Genomic DNA, 20,003 nt, shown 5'->3' with positions numbered 1-20,003 from the left:
GCAAAACCTTTTAATGATTCTTTACAAATTCCTTTCCAACACGATTAAAAGGCTGTTTCAAACTAATTTGTCTCTGATAAGAAGGAACCTTTGTGCAAGGCTGCCAAGAACTAAGAAAAAGTTACTAAGAAATACAGTATTTCAAACACAAAGAGTCTCCAAACACCAACCAAGATATTCTGAATGTCCAACAAGGCTTGAGTGCAAAAACTTCTTTGCTTCCTGCAAAGAACTCTGGTTTCTCAGCTGGCTTTCATCTCCTCAGGGAGGGGCCATTATCTTGCAGCCTTACTCCCGAGTCACCTGTGCTGCTGCAGCTGCTCTTTCCTTTGAGCAGCCCTGCGCGCACACGCACTTGGCACAGGCTCCTCGGGGGCCTCTTCATCACTGCTGCCAGCCTCCACAATCTCCACTCCCTGATGGTCCTGGCCCCATCCCTGCATCACACGTAGGCCCCTCATCTGAGTCCTCGCTCTCCGAGACCTCAGCCATCCGCACCCGCTGCCGGCGAACCACAACACAACCAGTCGTAACTTCGAATCTGCTCACATGATGCCTCAATTTACAGCAACAATGACTTACAGTTGTAACTTCCAGCTCAATTATGGTCGTAAGTCGAGGACTATCTATATTAGGATTGAAGAAAACCCAGCTGTTCCAGCTTTGGGGGCACAAACGTTGTGTTTTTCCGTCTGGCAGCGTGATGTGTGTTTGATTACATTATGTTCCCCAATCTATTAGTCTTGATGCCTTGAATTTATTTTACTGTTCCAACTTTATGACTGCCATAAAGTTGCTTGTTAGAAGGTCGCAAAAGGGGAATCACATGATCCTGGGACACTGCCACCATCATAAATGCGAGCCAGTTGTCAAGAATCCGAATGTAAATCACACAACTGGGGGAATGTTTCGATGGTCATAAGTGTGAAAGATGTCCACAAATCACTTTTTTTTCAGCGCCGTTGTAACTTGGAACGGTCGCTAAATGAACTGTTGTAAGTTGAGGACTATCTGCACACTGCCCCAAGCAGATAACGCCTTATAAGATGGATGGGTGGCGTGTAGGATAGGACAAAGAGGTCAAATGAAGCTGGCTAGCAGCATATTCAAGGCAGAAAGCCTTCTCACAAGAAGTTAACAGATTGGTGGCATTTCCTTCTAACAGTTTCACTTGTAGGACTCGCTAGTGTTTAAATTTCCCCAGGTAAACACACCTTTGTGCTAGTGGCACATCATCACGGATGTCCTGAAAAACCACACAGCAGCTGTTTTCAGGATCTCCGGGGAAAGGTGTGCGTTTGATAAAATGTCATTTCTAGAAGCTTCTCATTCAGACTGGTGCCACCTCTGATGAAGGGGTCTCTCACCCACACCCCTAAAGGCACTCCTTGACTTACAACCACAATTGAGCCCCAGATTATTAGTGAAATATAGAAAAGTAGCTCGATACCCGTGCTTCGCTACGAAACGATGTGGTCAGGTTTAGTTTTTGGGGAGGAAAATAAGGGGGGAATTCAGCCTCTGCCTACCAGCATCCATCAGTATTCATCTGGCTAGTGTCCTGTCAGTGTGTGAGAGAGTTGAGGGCTGCTTGGAAACAGAAACAGTATTTGCTATGTGAGCAAGGAGACAGCAAGGAGCCTGGGTGTGGCTCAGCTCAACTATTCTGTACTAAAGCTGCTGGGTGCTGTGAAACTGAAACTGAAACTCCTCTGATTGTTTTTGCATTTGGAACAGATTTGTTTTCAGGTGGGGAGGGGGAGTAGAACTCCTTAGCATCAGAGCGTGTTAATAATAATAATATAGGAAATATTAATGCTCCGATGGTCATTTTGAAAAATCCTTTCTTAGTGAGCACCTAGAAGCCAAGAGGAACATAGGTGCCAAATTTCAAGTTTGTAGGCTTTACGGTTCTGAAGATTTTGTGATGATGCGTGAGTGGTATTTGCATATATATATAGATATCTATATATCTATATCTATCTATCTATCTATCTATCTATCTATCTATCTATCTATCTATCTATATATAGATAGATAGATAGATAGAGAGAGAGAGAGAGAGAGAGAGAGAGAGAGAGAGAGATTGTATATATAGATATGTTAATAGATGGTAAGAGGAATGTTAAAGTAATAGAGATATTATGTATATCAATGATAAGAATAAGATTAGAGAACAAATACCAAAGTAATGAACATGGATGAAAATTTTAACTGTTATTGCACAAGGTATTTGTACCCAGATGACAGACTGTTAAGGTCACAGAGGGTGACCACAAATGGATGCACAGGGACAATGCAATCATCATAAATACACACCTGTTGTCAGGTGCCTGAATTTTGATCAGGTGACCATGGGGATGTTTGCAACAATTGTTAAGTGTGAAAACAGGTCACATTGCTTTTTCCAGTGCTGTTGTAACTTCAAATGGTCTCTAAAGGAATATCTGTAAGTCAAGAACTACTTGTACACCACCAACACACAAATCTGCAAGAAGTGAAAAATATTCAGAAAAACAAAAATTCCCTAAGCAGATCCACTGCAAAAGGACCATCTACAGCAGGGAGCTTTAAGACTTGAGGACTTCAACTCCCAGAATTCCTCCTCCAGCCATGTTAGCTCAGGAATTCTGGGAGTTGAAGTCCCACCCCTCTTCACCTGGCCCAGGTGGAGACACACACACAGCTGTGATGATTTTGCTCCAATTATGAGGCCAGGAATGGCTTTTTGAAGGCTAAATAATCCCAGGTGTGATCCAATGGGAGGAGGAGGAGTCAATCCGACCACTTGGGTGGGATAGGTAGCATAGGTAGCATAGCACTTCAATAAATGAAAATAAAATTATGTATGTGTATAATATTACATAATATAATTATATGCATGTATGTATGTATGTATATGTATATATGCATATGCATATATTCATTTCATTATACATATATATTTTAACTCCTCTAATGAGATGCTGGAATAAGGAAGAATTTATATGATATGATATATGATATGATATGATATAATATATAATTAATATAATATAATACAATATGATATATATATATAATAAATGTAATATAATATATAAATGTAATGTTATAATATAATTAACATAACATAACATAAGGGAGAGGGAGAGAGAGAGAGAGAGAGAGAGAGAGGTATTAGAGGAGGCAATAGAACCTCCATGACCAGGAGCAGCCTATCTTACTGGGCCCTTTAAATGATATTTCCGGCCCTTATGCACCTCTTCCCACAATCAAAGGGCAAAAATCTGAGAGTGGGACTACAACTCCCAGCAGCCACAGCTGGCCCACCCTTTGGGGTCATTGGGTGGGGTGGGGAGATGAAGCCTCCCTTCTCTCTCTCTCTCTCCCCCCCCCTCCACTGCATTCCCAATGGCTAGCTGGGAAGAGGAGCGGCGGGAACGATGGGAGTTGTAGTTAGGCCACCCGAAGCGACGTCCGCTGAGAAGCATGGGCTCCGTGGTCCGTCCCCCATCATCCAAAGCAGATGGGGGGTTAGGGGGGGTTACCAAAACAAAAAGGGGGATGGTGGTGGTGTTCCTGATGGGGGACGATGGGTATTGTAGTCCCGCGGGTTACCTTGGCTGTGGCCCGGCCGGTCTTGCTCCGGCTGCGGGGCTTGACCGCCTCCGCCATCCGCCCGGCCGCCGCTTCTCTCTTTCTTCCTTCGGGCTTGTTTGTTTCTGCGGTGCCCGAACAGGCGGAGAGGAGGCGTGGTCAGGGGTCACGTGATCGAAAAGGCGAAGGCCCCTAGACGTAGGAAAGGGAAGAAGCGCCAACCAGCCCGCAGCTTCCGCATTCCAATCAGAGGAGAATGTGAATACTTTCCCCTTGGGCTCCTCCGACTGCGTAACCACGCCCCTCCGGCATAGCCACGCCCACCTCTGAATTCAGCCTGTTTTTTTTTCTATCAGAGAGCCAGGAAGAAGGGGGAGGGGTGGACTTCAACTCCCAGGATTCCCCAGTCAGAAGAATACTCTGAATTCAGAGCAGAGAATTCTGGGAGCTGAAGTCCACACCTCTTCTGGGCTTCTTGAGATGCCAGAAATATTGCTTAAAACACCCCTAGAAGAGAATGGCATGGAGATGCTCCCCTGTTTTTAAGGTGGCAGCACCTCACAGGCTTCTGCCTATTGGGGCAGCTCAGCAAGTGGGAGGGACTGCTTGGATGGGAGACCATCAGGAAATCCCAGGCCGGGCTGCTCAATCTGAAAACAACCCAGGGGAAGACATGGGAAACTGCTTCTGTTCTTGTTTCTGAGAAAACTCTCTGAATTTGTCCCTAGACATCAATTGAAGGTGAATTGGCTTCTTTTATCTTGGAAGAAATATCCATCTGGGGTTCAGTTCCAAAGTGGGGAGAAAGACAACTAACTGGAAACATGGAGGCTGTTTGGGAAGATAGTTTAATGGTGGACAGGATGACCTGCCTTGGAGCTCTTGGGCAAAGAAGAAAAGGGAAGAGATGCTGAGAGTCCCTGGGTTTTATGCCCTCTTTGGGGCTTTGAACTTTCTGGGGCACAGGAAGAGTATCCTGATCTTCAACACTGTCCAACTACAGCATTTACTAAATCTGCTATTACTATTAAATCTTCTCATCGCTCCTTATCACCCATCCCCTCCCACTTGTGACTGTATGACTGTAACTTTATCGCTTGTATCCTTACGATTTATATTGACTTTTTCCTAGTATGATTTGATTGCTTATTGTACCGTATGACTATTATTAAGTGTGATACCTGATGATTCTTGACTCTTGATGAATGTATCTTTTCTTTTAGGTACACTGAGAGCATTTGCACCAAGACAAATTCCTTGTGTGACCAATCACACTTGGGCAATAAAGAATTCTATTCTATTTCTATTCTATTCGTTGCTGTCAGAGGTCATAGCTAGCTTTTTAGGTTGTCCATGTGCTAAGTTTGATTGAAACGTGGTGGGTGATGCAATGAAGGGCAATTGAATGGCTCTGCCTGAAGGAGGTAGATCTTTGTTATGTAGAATAGACTGCCCCAGGCCTTAATGTCCCATTAACAAAGGGGAGGGGGGATGAGTTTCTGCCTCTCTGAATTTCAACTTCTCTTTTAGGGTAAATATTCCGGCTTTTTTAGTATATCCTAAAATATTTCATTTTTCTAGGAGAGGGGTGGGATTTAACTTCCAACAGCCCCACCCTGGGTTTTCTGGGAATGGAGGCAATGAAGAACTGTCCCCTTCATAAAGGTATACAAGTGTGAGGAAAGCAACGAGAGAAAAAAAATAAGGTTTGCATTAGTTTTGACATTTTAATTTTATTCTTTGGCGACAATGAAGGCTTGTTGTTTCTCTTTCGGGCATCTTCAGCCTCCATCAATTTTGCAAGCCATCACTTTCTTCTCCGCCAATCACCATCGAGGAAGGGAGTCCTGCAAAGTCATAACATTGCAACGTGGAAGAGCGACGCCTGGTTGGGGTGAGAAAAGCAAAGCTGTTCTTTTTTTTTTTGCTTTACAAACAAGAGTTGTTAATTTGTATTCGGATTTGGGACCTGCCTATGCAAATACAGATACAGATTAACAGAGTTGGAAGGGACCTTGTAAGTCATCTCCCTGCCCAAACAGACCCAATGTGCAATTTTATAGTCCTCCTACGCTTTGTCTATTTTCTTGAACTATGTAATTCCCAGCCCAATAACACATCTGGAGCAGGGGTGGGATTCAAATTTTTTTAAAAACTGGTTCTGTGGGTGTGACTTAGTTGGTGGGCGTGGCTTGGTGGTCATGTGACTGGCTGGGTGTGGCCAACTCAACATCACTCACATCGAGGCACGCATCTCCTCGCCTGGCCTCTCATGACTGTGGGGATGCTGCAACAGTTGTAAGTGTGAAAAATGGTCATGTCACTTTTTTCAGTGCCATTGTAACTTTGAATGGTCACTCCACACAAGCAAAGTACCAGCAAAGGAGGGGGGAAAAACTCCAGAGAAGTTTCTGAGATAGGAAGTCTAGTCCTGCCAAGAACGTAATAAGGGTTAACAGAGAGGCAGTTTCTGTAAGCAACACCAGAATGTTTCCTTCCTGCCTTCCTTACAGGATTAGGCCAGTAATTTCTTCTAACAACCTGTTCTCCAAACTGCTTAGAATGTTAACAACCGGTTCTAGTGAATAGGTGCGAACCCCTGATCTGGAGGGAACTAGTTTTACAGGAAACACACACCATTTGAACCCATTGCCTGGAGTCTCCTGTAGAAAGTTAGTATCCACCCTTCTCCTAGAAGAATGAAATATTCTAGGAAATATTAAAAAGGAAGATTATTATTGTTGGAAGAAATATCCTATTTGTATTTATATATAAATAGCCCTGTCTTATTGTTTCTTTTTATTTTTTCTTATACGTATCCATGTCATGTATTCATAACTATGTTTATACTTGTACCTGTTATCTTATAATCACTTGACCAATCAATCAATCAATCAATCAATCCTTCTGGGTTCAGTTCCAAGTGGGGAAGAAAGATGCTGGGAACATGGTGAGTCCCAGGCTTGGTTGACTCTTTTGCTGGGTGGGGATGTAATGAAAGAACTTTGGGCAATTCCGATTATGGCTGTGCCTGAAGGAGGTAGATCTCATTCTCTGTTTGGTTCTAGTTTTAATCTGGATTCCATTTCAACTGAGTCAGTGCAGTCCATGCCTCACCCAATAACTTTGATTTGAGAGTTGGATTCCTGAAGACCATGAAAGGACCTTCCTCCTGGCAATCCATGGGAGTTGTTTCACCTGCAGTCCTTCGTAGAAAATTAGGCAGCATACCATTGCTCTCCCCAATAGCAATCCTGTCCCTCACATGGGTCATGCCAGAAAATAATGGATTTATTATAGGATCCAATCTTGGTCAGTCCCTGGAACCAGATGCTTTGCCTTCTGAGTTTTCAGGCTTATGCTGGATCCCATCTTTAGAAAACTCTCTAGCTGTGTATGTGTGTGTGTGTGCTGTTCTCTATGTGGTATTTATAGTGCCTGTTGTGTGTGTCTTTTTAGATGTTGATTGCGGTGTATTGATGGCTGGCTTTTAAGTCATTGGTTGTAGTTTGCTTGTGCTGCCCAGCCCTCACCTTCTAAATACTCGATAGGCTGATGGTAAATCAACACTCCAGTTGATTGATTTCCCAGGCTTCAAGTCACTTCCCTGGCTGTTTTTGTGCCTGCTCGTCCGACAATCTTAGTAACAGCAAAATTGAATGTGTGCCCTTGTTCATTGTAGTGTGAGGCAAACCAATGAGTTTGGATCTCCTCATCCAACCCATCGCTTATGTTCTTGTAATCTGGTGGGTTAGCTTCCTCCCTGTCTGTCCCACATAGTCACAGGGGATCCAGTAGATTACATTGGAAGTATCTCCCACCTCCAAGCAATCTTTACAATGCATAAATTGTCCTCGTAAGGTAGCCACTTGCAAGCAAATGGACAGCTAATAACTTAAAAGCCAGCCATCAACACACCCTAATCAACATCTTAAAAAAGCACTTACAACAGGCACTATAAATACTACACAGAGAATAGCAGACATTCTGATGTATGGTGTCTGAGGCTGAGCTTAGGTATTTTCTTGCAGACATTTCATTACCACTCTTGGTAACACCATCGGTGCTAGTAGGTAGTGAGTTTGCTCTCAGTTTCCATACAATGGTTGGTCTTCATGAAGAAACCACCAAGAATACTCCCACCAATACTGACAGGACAAGCTACTTGTATATAAACTGAGAGCAAACCCCACGCCCTTGTAGCACTGATGATGTTAGATAGTTTGGTAATGAGATGTCTACAAGAAAACAGGGAAGGTGAGAGGAGCACCAAGGATCCCACAGTTCCAACCTGGAAAAAAAACTATACAAATAGAAACTTTCCTAAATTAACAGAGCCCATCTGTGCCCAACAAAGCAGTTGTCACATCAAGGATACAGTTTAATATTAATTGCTTATTTTTTTCTCCTAGAATTCATCTTCCAAAAATAGAATAGTAATAATAGAAATGGGATAGGATTAAAAGTATGGATGACCAAAAAAATAAAATAAAAGCAGAGAGAAATCCAGTAGCAACCTGATTTGGCTTCCAGAACTTTTCATGAGTGCATAGTAAAGCAGCCACATATTTTCTGTCCCATGTAATCATGAGGACTAGAGACTTGCTTTTAACTAAAAGCAGTTTCACAGGCTGCTGACTCCGCACCATCAGGATTCAAAGGTCCAGGAGAAGAATTAACCTGAATGTTACTGCAGTTCCCACAGATTGATTCCCGAGTCATTTGCAGACAAATAAGTATTTTAATTATTATTGCTTATTGAATCTTTCTTATTGAATCAGGAAGAGTCCATTTGCTTTAGATTTTACAGGATTAAAACTAAAAAAGGAAGATAATCAGAACTCTAAGTTTTCCCAGGACCCTCTAACTGAATTAAGTAAGATCTAAGAATATCTAATATAATACTAATATCATGGAACTGACTAGTTCCAGCCTCACAACAACCATGTGAGGTAGGTCAGGTTAAAAACTGCAGTGTTTCCCAAGGCACCCAATTTTTAAGGTAACTCACACATATGTGTAAATGTAAAGCCCCTCCTCTTTTAAATAAAAAAAAATTAAAAAAACAGGGGTCCAAGGATGTGGACAAAAAAAGGTAAGATTGTGGCTCTAAGGATGCAGTTGATGCTACAGCTGCCATCTTAACTTTTTTGACCACATCCTGCAAACAACCCCTGCAGAATATTGGTGTCATTTGCCAGAAAATTAGCATTCTCTTGGTACTTTTCTGCTGTGGAACCATCCTCCATCTTTCCAAAATGTCCACTTCCGATTGTTGTTTTTAAAACAATAATTCTTGCACCCCCAAAAAGAGCAAAACTCCATTTGGGGAGTTTTGTATATGGAGACAGCTTTTAAAATGCTGCTATTTCATTTCCTCATAGAGGTATCATCAAATGAAAGACTCCAAGATCTAGAGGGAAGAAAAAGATCAGAGAGTGAGAAAAAATGCAGACTGGATCCATCTAGAGGTAGTCCTCGACTTATTACCACAATGGAGCCCAACTTTTCTGTCGCTAAGTGAGACATTTGTCAAGTGAGTTTTGCTCCATTTTACGAAACTTTCTTGCCCCAACATGTTAAGTAAATCACTGCAATTGCTGTTAGGAACACAGCTGTTAAGTGAATCTGGCGGAGTCAGTTGCCAAGCATCTGAATTTTTGATCATGTGACCATGCAATGGTTGTGAGAGTGAAAAATGGTCATAAGTAGAGGTGGGCTGCTGCCGGTTCACACCGGTTCAGGCAAACCGGTAGTTATGATTCTGTGTAGTTTGGCGAATCGGCAAATCCCATCACTGGCTAGCCCCACCCTGCTCATTTTCAGCCTGTTTTCTGGGCCATTTTTCAGCCATTTGGGGGGCCAAAACCAGCCCAAAAAACAGCCTGAAAATGGCCTGAAAAACAGCCTGAAAACATCCCCGAAAAATGGCCTGAAAACAGACCAAAAATGGCCTGGATATGGACCAAAAATGGCCTGGAAATGGCCTGGAAAATGGCCTGGAAACTGTCCAAAAACAGCCTGAAAATGTCCCCCAAAACAGCCTGAAAATGGCCTGGAAAATGGCCTGAAAACTATCCAAAAAACGGCCTCAAAACAGCCACAAAACAGCCTGAAAATGGCCTGAAAACAGTCCGAAAAATGGCCTGAAAATGGCCTGAAAACAGCCCAATAACATCCCCAAAACAACCCAAAAATAGCCTGAAAACAGCCCCAAAAATGCCCCCCAAAATGCCCTAAAACATCCTGAAAATGGCCCATAAACAGGCCAAAAAATGGGCGGGGGAGGGGCCAGCCAGCGGTGGGATTATCCCCAATCGGCTGAAATTTGAAATTTGCCCAGGAGGCGGGGCTGCATGTCATGAGTGACCTCACCCACAGTTCAGTAATAGTAAATAGAGATCATATCTTGTTGAGGCCGGGAGACGGGGCCAGGTGTGGTGAGTGATGTCGAGCTGGCCACGCCCACCCAGTCACATGACCACCCAGCCGGTTCTCTATTAGGGTAGAGAAACGGTTGTTAAAAAATATGCAGCCCACCACTAGTCATAAATCATTTTTTTCAGTGCCATTGTAACTTTGAACTATCCCTAAATGAATTATTGTTAAGTTGAGGAATACCTGTATTAAACTAAGCCATGATCTGTGATTTGCTGATTAAAACACCACTGGTGGGATTTACACTTTGTGGTAAGCCAAGATCCGTGGCTTCCAAATTGCAAGAGTTGCATCCTTGCAATAAGGTAAGTCCAGATCGAGCAAACCTTATTTGGGGAGATTAACACGATATGTTATTTTATGGTTTAGCATCTTGTATTAACCTAGCAATACTCTTTGTAAGCTATGGTTTATGATTGAGGGCCTAGCGTACAATCAGCAAATCTTGTTTATTCGTACTTAAGAACAGCCAAAGTATAACTATCAATTAAACCATAACTTAACACATTTCAATCTTGGCAACTTTAAGATGCATGGACTTCAACTCCCAGAATTCCTTAGCCAGCATTAAAACCTTGGGAGTTTTTAAGAAAACATTGGACAGCCATTTGTCTGAAATGGCTTTCTTGTGTGAGCAAGGGTTGGACTAGAAGACCTCCAAGGTCCCTTCCAACACTGTTAGCCTAGTGATCTAAGTGCTAGAGCCCACTGCAACTACATAGCCAAAAAGGCATTAAGAGTTGTTAACCTAATCCTACGTAGCTTTTTCTCTGGTAATATCACACTACTAACCAGAGCATACAAAACATTTGCTAGACCAATACTCGAATACAGTTCATCAGTCTGGAACCCACATTACGTATCTGATATTAGCACAATTGAGAAAGTCCAGAAATATTTCACAAGAAGAGTTCTCCACTCCTCTACTCGTTGTAGAATACCTTATGCCACCAGACTTGAAATTCTAGAACTAGAAAACCTTGAATTACGCCATCTTCGGTCTGATTTAAGCATGGTATATAAAATCATACATTGCAATGTCCTACCTGTCAATGAATACTTCAGCTTCAACCATAACAACACAAGAGCACACAATAGATACAAACTCAAAGTAAACCGCACCAAACTTGATTGCAGGAAATATGACTTCAGCAATAGAGTGGTCAATGTCTGGAATACTCTACCCGACTCTGTAGTTTCTTCCCCAAACCCCAAAAACTTTAACCTTAGACTGTCTACTATTGACCTCACCCCTTTCCTAAGAGGTCTGTAGGGGGCGTGCATAAGCGCACCAACGTGCCTACCGTCCCTGTCCTATTGTTTCTCTTATTCTTCTTTTATTTTTCTTATATGTACCCATTTCATGTATTCACAACTATGTATACACTTATACCTATTATCTTGTAAACAATTGGCAAATCAAATAAATAAATAAATAAAATAGTGTGGCTGGCTGGGGAATTCTGGGAATTGAAGTCCACACATCTTAAAGTTGCCAAGATTAAGAAAAAAAACTGCCTTAAGATCTTGTATAAACACAGAGATATTCTGTATTATTCTATTCCAGTAATATGCTTAATTAGATAAGCACTTGGAAGTTCCTTTTCTAAATGGCCAAACTTACCATCTCTGGGCTAGTGGGGATGAATTAAGCTATAGCCATCCACAGAAGCATAGTTAGCATCACCTATAGAAACAAAGGTGACAATTAATCCACAAGGTAAAAATGTCTGAGCCGAAATTTAAAATGGCAACACTGTGCTTGATTGACCACCAAGATGGGTAAGAACAAAAGAACATTCAGGAGATATCAGGCAGGTGCAAAATCTAATTAAGATTAGGAGAGCCACAAAATGTTTATTACCAGTAGTTGGAGATAATGCAAATCAAGGTCAGGAACAGATGTAAGTATTCAGCAGGTTCTGACCAGTTCTGGAGAACCGCTAGCAGAAATTTTGAGTAGTTCAGAGAACTGGCAAATCCCACCTCTGACTGGCCCCGCCCCCATCTATTCTCCGCCTCCCGAGTCCCAGCTGATTGGCTGGGTCTTCTTTTGTTGCCCTGCACAGGAGAATGGAGCTGGAAAGCAGGCTAGTGGGATGGGGAGGGAATGGGATTTTGCAGTAACCTTCCCCCAGGAGAGGGGAGGGAATAGGGATTTTACAGTATCCTTCCCCTGCCACGCCCACCAAGCCACACCCACCAAGCCATGCCACACCCACCAAGGCTTGCCCATAGAACCTGTAGTAAAAAAATTTGAATCCAACTACTGATCAGGAACTAAGCATTATCATTTAAGGATCCATAATTAACACTTCCCGCCTTTTAAGGTGCTCTTTGCCCACAAGGCAGGTAGTCCTCAACCTTTCGACAGCTTTAAGTCATCGTGGTCATTAAGCAGGTCATCACATAACCGCTTCTTGTTTTTATGACATTTTCTGCAGCAGTTCTTAAATGAATCTGCATAGTCATTAAGACAATCCATGAAACGTCATTGTCTGTCATGGACATTTTTTTTTTGCTGGAAACCAGAAGTAAATCCCAGTTTCCTGCAAAAAAAACAAAACAAAACACAGCGTAAACCAGGATGCAGCAAATGGCCGTTAATGGGATTTGAGTGTCAAGTGGCCAAAATGTGATCACATGACCACAGAAAGAGAGGCAGCCGTTGGAACTTCGACTCTGGGTCATAAAAAGTACCTTTTTTTGGGTGTCCATTGTAACTTTGAACAGTTGCTACGCGACCCGTCATAAGTTGAGGACTACCTGCGTGGGAAATTTTCATGCACCTGTTTTCCACAACGTTGGGGAAAAGCAGAAGGCGATGGGGAAATTAAATCTCTGTCCTCCCCTCTATCACAAGCTCTCTCTCCCTCGCTCTATTTCCATATTTAACAATTCAAAGTTCTGCTTCAAAGTTCTCCATCCGTGGTCTCCCCTGGCAAGGGAGTGCCAGGTGTACTCACCTGGTTCGCTGGAAGGGATGGGCATCTGGGGTCTCCTGCAGGGGAGAAAAGATGCAGGTAAATCGATCCAACCCAACTTCAGACTACCTTCAGGCAACTTGGTTTAGGCCAGTGATAGCTAACCTATGACACGCGTGTCACTCGTGACACGCCGAGGCACTTTGACTGACACGCCTGTTGGTGTGGGGAAAACCTGCACATTTAGAGGCTGCCTGTGCTCTGCTCCAATCCCTGCTCCCTGCTTGTTGCATGGAGGCATGGTGTCACCGCTGCCGCAAGATCTTTGCAGCAGAGAACCAGTTTTAACCGCCATAAACTGAGGTTTGTCAGTTTCATTACCTCAGGAACGCTACAGGAGGAAAGGAGATCCATGAGGTTCACAGCCCTGTAAGGTGGCCTTCCAATCCCCACACCCTGCACCTGCAGCCCTGAGACCAGGGAGACGAGTTTCACAGCCCTGTGTGATCACCCCAGCCCAGTCCGTCATAAACCAAATTATTGATATTTCTTGAAGTGACACACGACCCGAGGAAGGCTACACTTTTTCCCGATTTTCGACACACCAAGCTGAAAAGGTTAGCCATCACTGGTTTAGGCCAAGTCAACCCAGCTAACTCTCAAGCAAGCCTCGACAGAGGATATGATACCCACCCCAAATACAGGCAGTCCTCCAATTGCGACCCCAGTTGGGCCCCAAATTTCTGTCGCAAAGGAAGACAATTGCTAAGCAAGCTTAACTCCATTTTACAACCTTTCTTGCCACAGCTGTTCAGTGACCCCTGCAGTTGTTAAGTTAGTCACATGGTTGTTGACTTCTGGCTTCTGTTGTGGCCTGCCAGCAGAGCTGGCGGCAGACACGGACAGTGAGGAGGTTGGGGAAGAACGTGGGCCAGTCCTGGAGTCTGGGGAAGGCTCTGATGAAGGCTCTGCATCGGAGGCAGAGGTGGGGCCAGGGTCAGTTATCAGCTGCCTTCAGAGTCAGAGATCAGTAGGGAAGAACAGCTGGAGCCTGTTCCCAATGTGCGCATGCACAGAGTTGCCAGGAGAAGGGAAGAGTTAAGGAACAAGGGTCGACTCAGGAGTAAAGGCACAGGTGGATAGTGAATGGCCCCTCCCATACGGAATAAAGGGGAGGGAAAGGGGAGTGGGGTTTGCAGGAGACAATTAGTTCGTTTAATTAGGGTAAAGATTTGTTCCTGACTTCTTGCCAAGTAATTGCTGCTACAGCATGGCATTTGGAAGCTATTGGCCTGGCAACTCTCCAAGCCTGATAAAGGTCTGTGCTTGTAAATCACTCTTGAAAGACTGTTTGCCGGGACTTTGCTGGATGTGAATGAGAGGAATTCACATTAGCCTAAATAAAAGAGGTTTTGTCCGGACGAGGAGTCTGCTTTGTGATTTTGTGATGCTTAGGTCAGAACAGCTTCCCCCACTGTGACACTGGCTTATCAGAAGGTCACAAAGGGGGATTACATGACCCCGGGACAAAGCAACCGTCATAAATGTGAGTCAGTTGCCAAGCATCTGAACTCTGATCGCGTGACCAAACTCTGATCGCGTGACCAAAAACCACTGCATGAATGGTCATAAGTCACAGACTACCTGTAATGTGACAATAGGCATTTTGGCTACTTTTTTATGGGACTATTAAGTTGCTCAAAGGAAGCAGTTTGTAGACATAAGTCAAGGATCAGTGCATTTTTAATTCAATAATAATATCATTATTCTTGTCTATGAGGTTAGCATAACGCAACTAAGTAAATAAACTGAAAGAGAACCACATTAGCATTAAGAAAAAAAATAACATGTGCTTTTTCATTCTTACGTGCCGGGCGCTGGAACTTGGCTTCTTCTAGGCCCGGTTTTCTTCTCTGTGCTATAATAATTTTCATAGACTATAGGAACTGCAAAAAGCAGAAAGCAAAAAAGAAATTTGAAAGAAGCAACAACTAACATTGGCCCACACTGGATGGGATATGTTACTTTCTGATGCTGAGATGACAATTCTTAGAATTCTGAGCCAGTGGAGAGAAGTATTGAGGGGTTTGTAGGAGTAGCCCCTTCTGACTTACATACTTTTTTCTAGCAAAACATGGTCCTAGATACGTATTTGTCTGTTTATAACACAGTTTTATTATTTGTATGAATAATTCAAGGCAGGAAATATAACAATTTACAATATACCTTCCTCTAATTTTAAGAACCCTCCGACTTGGTTGGGCTGAGAGTGAGTGATCGGCCCAAGGTCATTTTGCTGACTTTCATGTACTTTCATGTACTAGAACTCACAATCTCCTGGTGATTGGCCCAAAGTCACCCAGATGGCTTTCATGCCTAAGGCGGGGCAAGAACTCACAGTCTCCTGGTGATTGGCCCAAAGTCACCCAGATGGCTTTCATGTCTAAGGTGGGGCTAGAACTCACAGTCTCCAGGTGATTGGCCCAAAGTCACCCAGATGGCTTTCATGCCTAAGGCGGGGCTAGAACTCACAGTCTCCTGGTGATTGGCCCAAAGTCACCCAGATGGCTTTCATGTCTAAGGCGGGGCTAGAACTCACAGTCTCCAGGTGATTGGCCCAAAGTCACCCAGATGGCTTTCATGCCTAAGGCGGGACTAGAACTCACAGTCTCCAGGTGATTTACCCAAAGTCGCCCAGATGGCTTTCATGTCTAAGGCAGGGCTAGAACTCACAGTCTCCAGGTGATTGGCCCAAAGTCACCCAGATGGCTTTCATGCCTAAGGCGGGGCTAGAACTCACAGTCTCCAGGTGATTGGCCCAAAGTCGCCCAGATGGCTTTCATGTCTAAGGCAGGGCTAGAACTCACAGTCTCCTGGTGATTGGCCCAAAGTCACCCAGATGGCTTTCATGCCTAAGGCGGGGCTAGAACTCACAGTCTCCAGGTGATTGGCCCAAAGTCACCCAGATGGCTTTCATGCCTAAGGCGGGACTAGAACTCACAGTCTCCAGGTGATTGGCCCAAAGTCACCCAGATGGCTTTCATGCCTAAGGCGGGACTAGAACTCACAGTCTCCAGGTGATTGGCCCAAAGTCACCCAGCCAGCTTTCATGCCTAAGGCGGGGCTAGAACTCACAGTCTCCAGGTGATTGGCCCAAAGTCACCCAGATGGCTTTCATGTCTAAGGCGGGACTAGAACTCACAGTCTCCAGGTGGTTGGCCCAAAGTCATCCAGATGGCTTTCATGCCTAAGGCGGGACTAGAACTCACAGTCTCCAGGTGATTGGCCCAAAGTCATCCAGATGGCTTTCATGCCTAAGGCGGGACTGGAACTCACAGTCTCCTGGTTTCTAGCTTAGTGTCTTAATCCTTAAACAGGGGACTTGGGAGTATTGTAGAGCTTGTGAAGCGGCTGTATTGATTGTTATATGGATGGATATAACTACCCCGATTATGAATTTTGCTATATAATTTGCTGTACAGCCAGAAAAATCAAAGTGGACTGGTGGAGTAAGAGGAAGTGGCAAGACACCAATGTTTAAAATTGGTATCAGCCCTTCGACTTCAAACCAGATCAAGGAGGAGGCACAGAAGGATTCTGGGGTTGCAGTCGGGTATAATAACAGAAACTTGAAAGCCCGTCCAAGTTTCTCATTATCGCCTCTTATGCTAAAGAAAATCAAGATAGAGTTACCTAGAGTTTCTTGCTCATGCTCCTTTCTAGCTCTGGACTGTCGTCTTTTCTTCCTCTTCCACGAATCTCTCATACCTTTCCCCTCCCTTCCCCCAAATCACCTCCAAATTCCTTTACAGAACCGTGTTTTAAAGACTGGAATTGAGCACCGTTTGAAACGGAGATCTCGGGCATCCATCTCTTTACCTGGAGGGAGGTTGCCGGTCTTGCGAATATGTACAAAACACTCGATGTCGTTCCCGATGCTGCACTGCTCGAGGGCTTTGCGGATCTCTTCGTAGTTCTGTCATAGGGGAGAGAACGTTGCTTTTAGTGGCAGGAAAACGGCATGCCCCGAATCGCTCCTTTGTTCCCGAATGAAAATGCCATCGCAGGAGGAGAAGCAGGAGGTAAGAAACTGCAGGCCACATCTTGTGCTTTGTGGTTTGTTTTTTTCTCTTTTGGAGGAACAATTCCTTCATAGGAAAAAATCCAATTTGGATCATTGTAGAGTTGTAATTGCAGGAATATTCCAATCTCGGATGGCAAACCTCAGATAAAGAATGTTTCCAAGCAAATACAACTCAGGTAAACGAAGTTACTAATCTAAAGAAGGATTAGAAAGAGGAAGTAAACATATGTTAGACTTTAACTAGAGATAATTAATTGTATTAATTACTGTGCTAAACAGTAACGAAAGTTAAGCAGTAACCAAAGTTAACCAACGATGGAGGATAACTAAAAATGGGTATAAATGCAAGACTAGACTCCAATAAAGAGGATCATGATTCAGTTGTTCATGATCAAACAACTCGACTGCCTCGTCATTACAACAGATCATCTATGGAATGGAAATGGAAATAGAATTGGAAATAGAAATGGAAATGGTACTAGGACTGGAAATGGAATGGAACAGAACAGAATAGATTTCATGACTCGGTTCAGAAAACTTTGTTTTCAAAATTTTGATATGTTTTTGGAGAAGTAACCAAATTCAGGGGGGAGTGGAAATGTTTCTGCAAATGTATCTGGATCAATTCAGAGCTATACAATTCAATTCAGAACTTCAAATCATTTTGGGGGGGAGCATCTAGAAATAATAAGGCTGCCTGTCGATCGTTGTGTTCTTCATAGAATTCAAGGGCATCTAAGACTATTCTCACATTATATTTTGTTTGTCTATTTGGGAGGAAGCTGTTTTGATCACCATGTGTGAATTCATTTAAATAATTTTTAAATCTTTCAGCTATGATCGTAGTAAAATATTTTATAATCTGTATTTAAGAGCGATATTGGCCTATAATTTTGAATTCTTGTCTGATCTGTACCTTCTTTTCTAATCAACACTGTATTGGCCTCTCTCCAAGATTTTGGTATTTTCCCTTCCTCAAGCACAGCACTGAAGACCTCTCTAATAGATATTGGTTCAGGGTATTCTGATGTTCTTTGTATAGCTCTTTCTTTTTAAGCATCAATTCAGAATTTCGATCAAAACCATCTCTGAACTGAATATTCACATCACGCCAATTTCTTCAACTTCTGAGGAGTTTTTAATAAACTCCACCACATCTTCTCCTGTCGAGGTAGTCCTCGACTTATGATTGGCCGCTTAGTGACTGTTCAAAGTTATGGTTGGATCTCCACCCAGCTACAGGTAGTCCTCAACTTACGACCACAACCGAAGCCAAAATTTCCGTTGCTAAACAATGCAGTGGTTCAGTGAATTTTGCCCCGTCTTATGATCTTTCGTGCCACTTATTATTTAGGTGAGTCGCTGCCTTTGATAAGTTAGTGACACGGTCGTTAAGTGGATCAGCTTTCACTTAAGGTTGGGCTGACAATTTGATAAGGTGAACATAAAGCAACAATAAAACACTCAGAGAAATCGGCCATCAACAGGCACGTAGAGATAAACAACATGTACCCACGATGACTTTGCTTGTTAGAAGGTCGCAAAAAAGGGGAATCCCGTGTCCCTGGGACACAGCAACCATCATAAATATGAGCCAGTTCCCAAGTGCCTGAATTTGGATCACGTGATTCTCGGGATGCTGGAATTATTTTAAGTGTGAAAAATAATCCTTTTTTTTTTCAGTGCTGTTGTAACTTTGAACGGTCACTAAACGGATGGTTGTAAGTCGAGGACTACCTGTAAGCTGCTCTTGGTCCTGTTGGGGGTTGGGTGGAGGACATGCATCTACCTGAACCTTAATTATGACCTCCTGCTTATTGCCCCAATAGAACTCCTAAGAGATTCTAACAGAATAACAGAGTTGGAAGGGACCTTGGAGGTCTTCTAGTCCAACCCCCTGCTCAAGCAGGAAACCCTATACCCGTGATGGCGAACCTATGCCACGCGTGCCAGAAGTGGCACGCAGAGCCATTTGCCCCAGCATGTGAGAGCTCGCCTGGAAGAGCCTCACTGTGCATGCGCGTGCATGCCAGTGCTGCCCAACAGCTGATTGTTGGGTATCTGGGGCGCATGCATGGGGCATGGGAATGCGTGGGAGACACACATGCATGCGCAGAGATGCGTACCGCATGCTGGGGGTTGCGGGTGCATGCGCAGATGGATGGCACATGGGGTAATCGCACGCACATGTGCAGACACTCAGCGCGCGGCAAGGGGATCACACATGCATGCGCAGACGCGCAGCATGCTGCGGGGGGATCGTGCGCACAGGTGCAGAGGGTGTGGGAGGAGCAGCACGCATTGCCTTCTGGGTGCTGACACGCGAGCGCGATTATCGGCACAGGAGCCAAAAAAGGTTTGCCACCACTGCCTTATCATTTCAGACAGGTGGTTGTCCAATCTCTTCTTAAAAATCTCCAGTGATGGGGCACACATAACTTCTGGTGGCAAGTTGTTCCACTGGTTGATTGTTCTCACTGTCAGGAAATTTCTCCTTATTTCTAGGTTGGATCTCTCCTTGATTAGTTGATTAGATTTTAGGAGAGGGGAACCCCCCCAAATCAGAAAAACAGGATAAATAAATAATAAGAGAATATTAACTTTAGAAGGACATGACCTACAAATAGGATGGCACGCCTTTTTGTGGGAGGAAAAGAACAAAACACACTCACACTTTCAAAACCATCTTATTAGGGATGCATTACTACAGGTTGGGGATAAAATAAAATAAAAACACTACATCAAAATACCTGGTTGGCTTTCAGCAATAGAAGCAATGATATCTCCAAATACATTAGACATAACCAAAATGATAAGATATAACCAATTGCTGGATTCATTGATTAGATTTTAGGAGAGGGGAACCCCCGAAATCAGAAAACTGGATAAATAAATAAAATGATGATATTTCCTCTTTTTTTTTAGAGCTATTGTTCTGATCAAAAGGGAAACCACAGCAGACATACAGGTAAAACTCG

The 20,003-nt window shown here is 43.6% G+C and overlaps 2 protein-coding genes across 3 annotated transcripts in view; both read right to left on the bottom strand.

Annotated features, from left to right (window-relative positions):
- The window catches only part of EPG5 (ectopic P-granules 5 autophagy tethering factor), a 100,296-nt gene extending 96,549 nt beyond the window's left edge, over nt 1-3,747 (bottom strand). For both annotated transcript variants that reach the window (XR_015748283.1, XM_087958702.1), the window contains exon 1: nt 3,601-3,747. Coding sequence is in view for 1 of the 2 variants with exons in the window: in XM_087958702.1 (XP_087814828.1) it covers nt 3,601-3,657 (57 nt within the window). In the remaining variant the exon portion in view is untranslated. The remainder of the gene's footprint in view (nt 1-3,600) is intronic.
- A 4,553-nt stretch (nt 3,748-8,300) lies between these two features.
- The window catches only part of PSTPIP2 (proline-serine-threonine phosphatase interacting protein 2), a 54,298-nt gene continuing 42,595 nt past the window's right edge, over nt 8,301-20,003 (bottom strand). The window contains exons 11-15 of the mRNA XM_087958698.1: nt 16,821-16,917; nt 14,809-14,887; nt 12,984-13,018; nt 11,642-11,704; nt 8,301-8,992 (exon numbers count right to left, since the gene is read on the bottom strand). Coding sequence (XP_087814824.1) covers nt 11,652-11,704; nt 12,984-13,018; nt 14,809-14,887; nt 16,821-16,917 — 264 coding nt within the window. The 3' untranslated portion in view covers nt 8,301-8,992; nt 11,642-11,651. The remainder of the gene's footprint in view (nt 8,993-11,641; nt 11,705-12,983; nt 13,019-14,808; nt 14,888-16,820; nt 16,918-20,003) is intronic.

The sequence above is a fragment of the Notechis scutatus genome, chromosome 2 (genome assembly GCF_049901735.1).
Source record: "Notechis scutatus isolate UNSWTSFEM ecotype Mainland chromosome 2, rNotScu1.2, whole genome shotgun sequence".
NCBI classification, from domain to species: domain Eukaryota; kingdom Metazoa; phylum Chordata; class Lepidosauria; order Squamata; family Elapidae; genus Notechis; species Notechis scutatus.
This window is presented reverse-complemented; position numbering and strand designations above follow the sequence as displayed.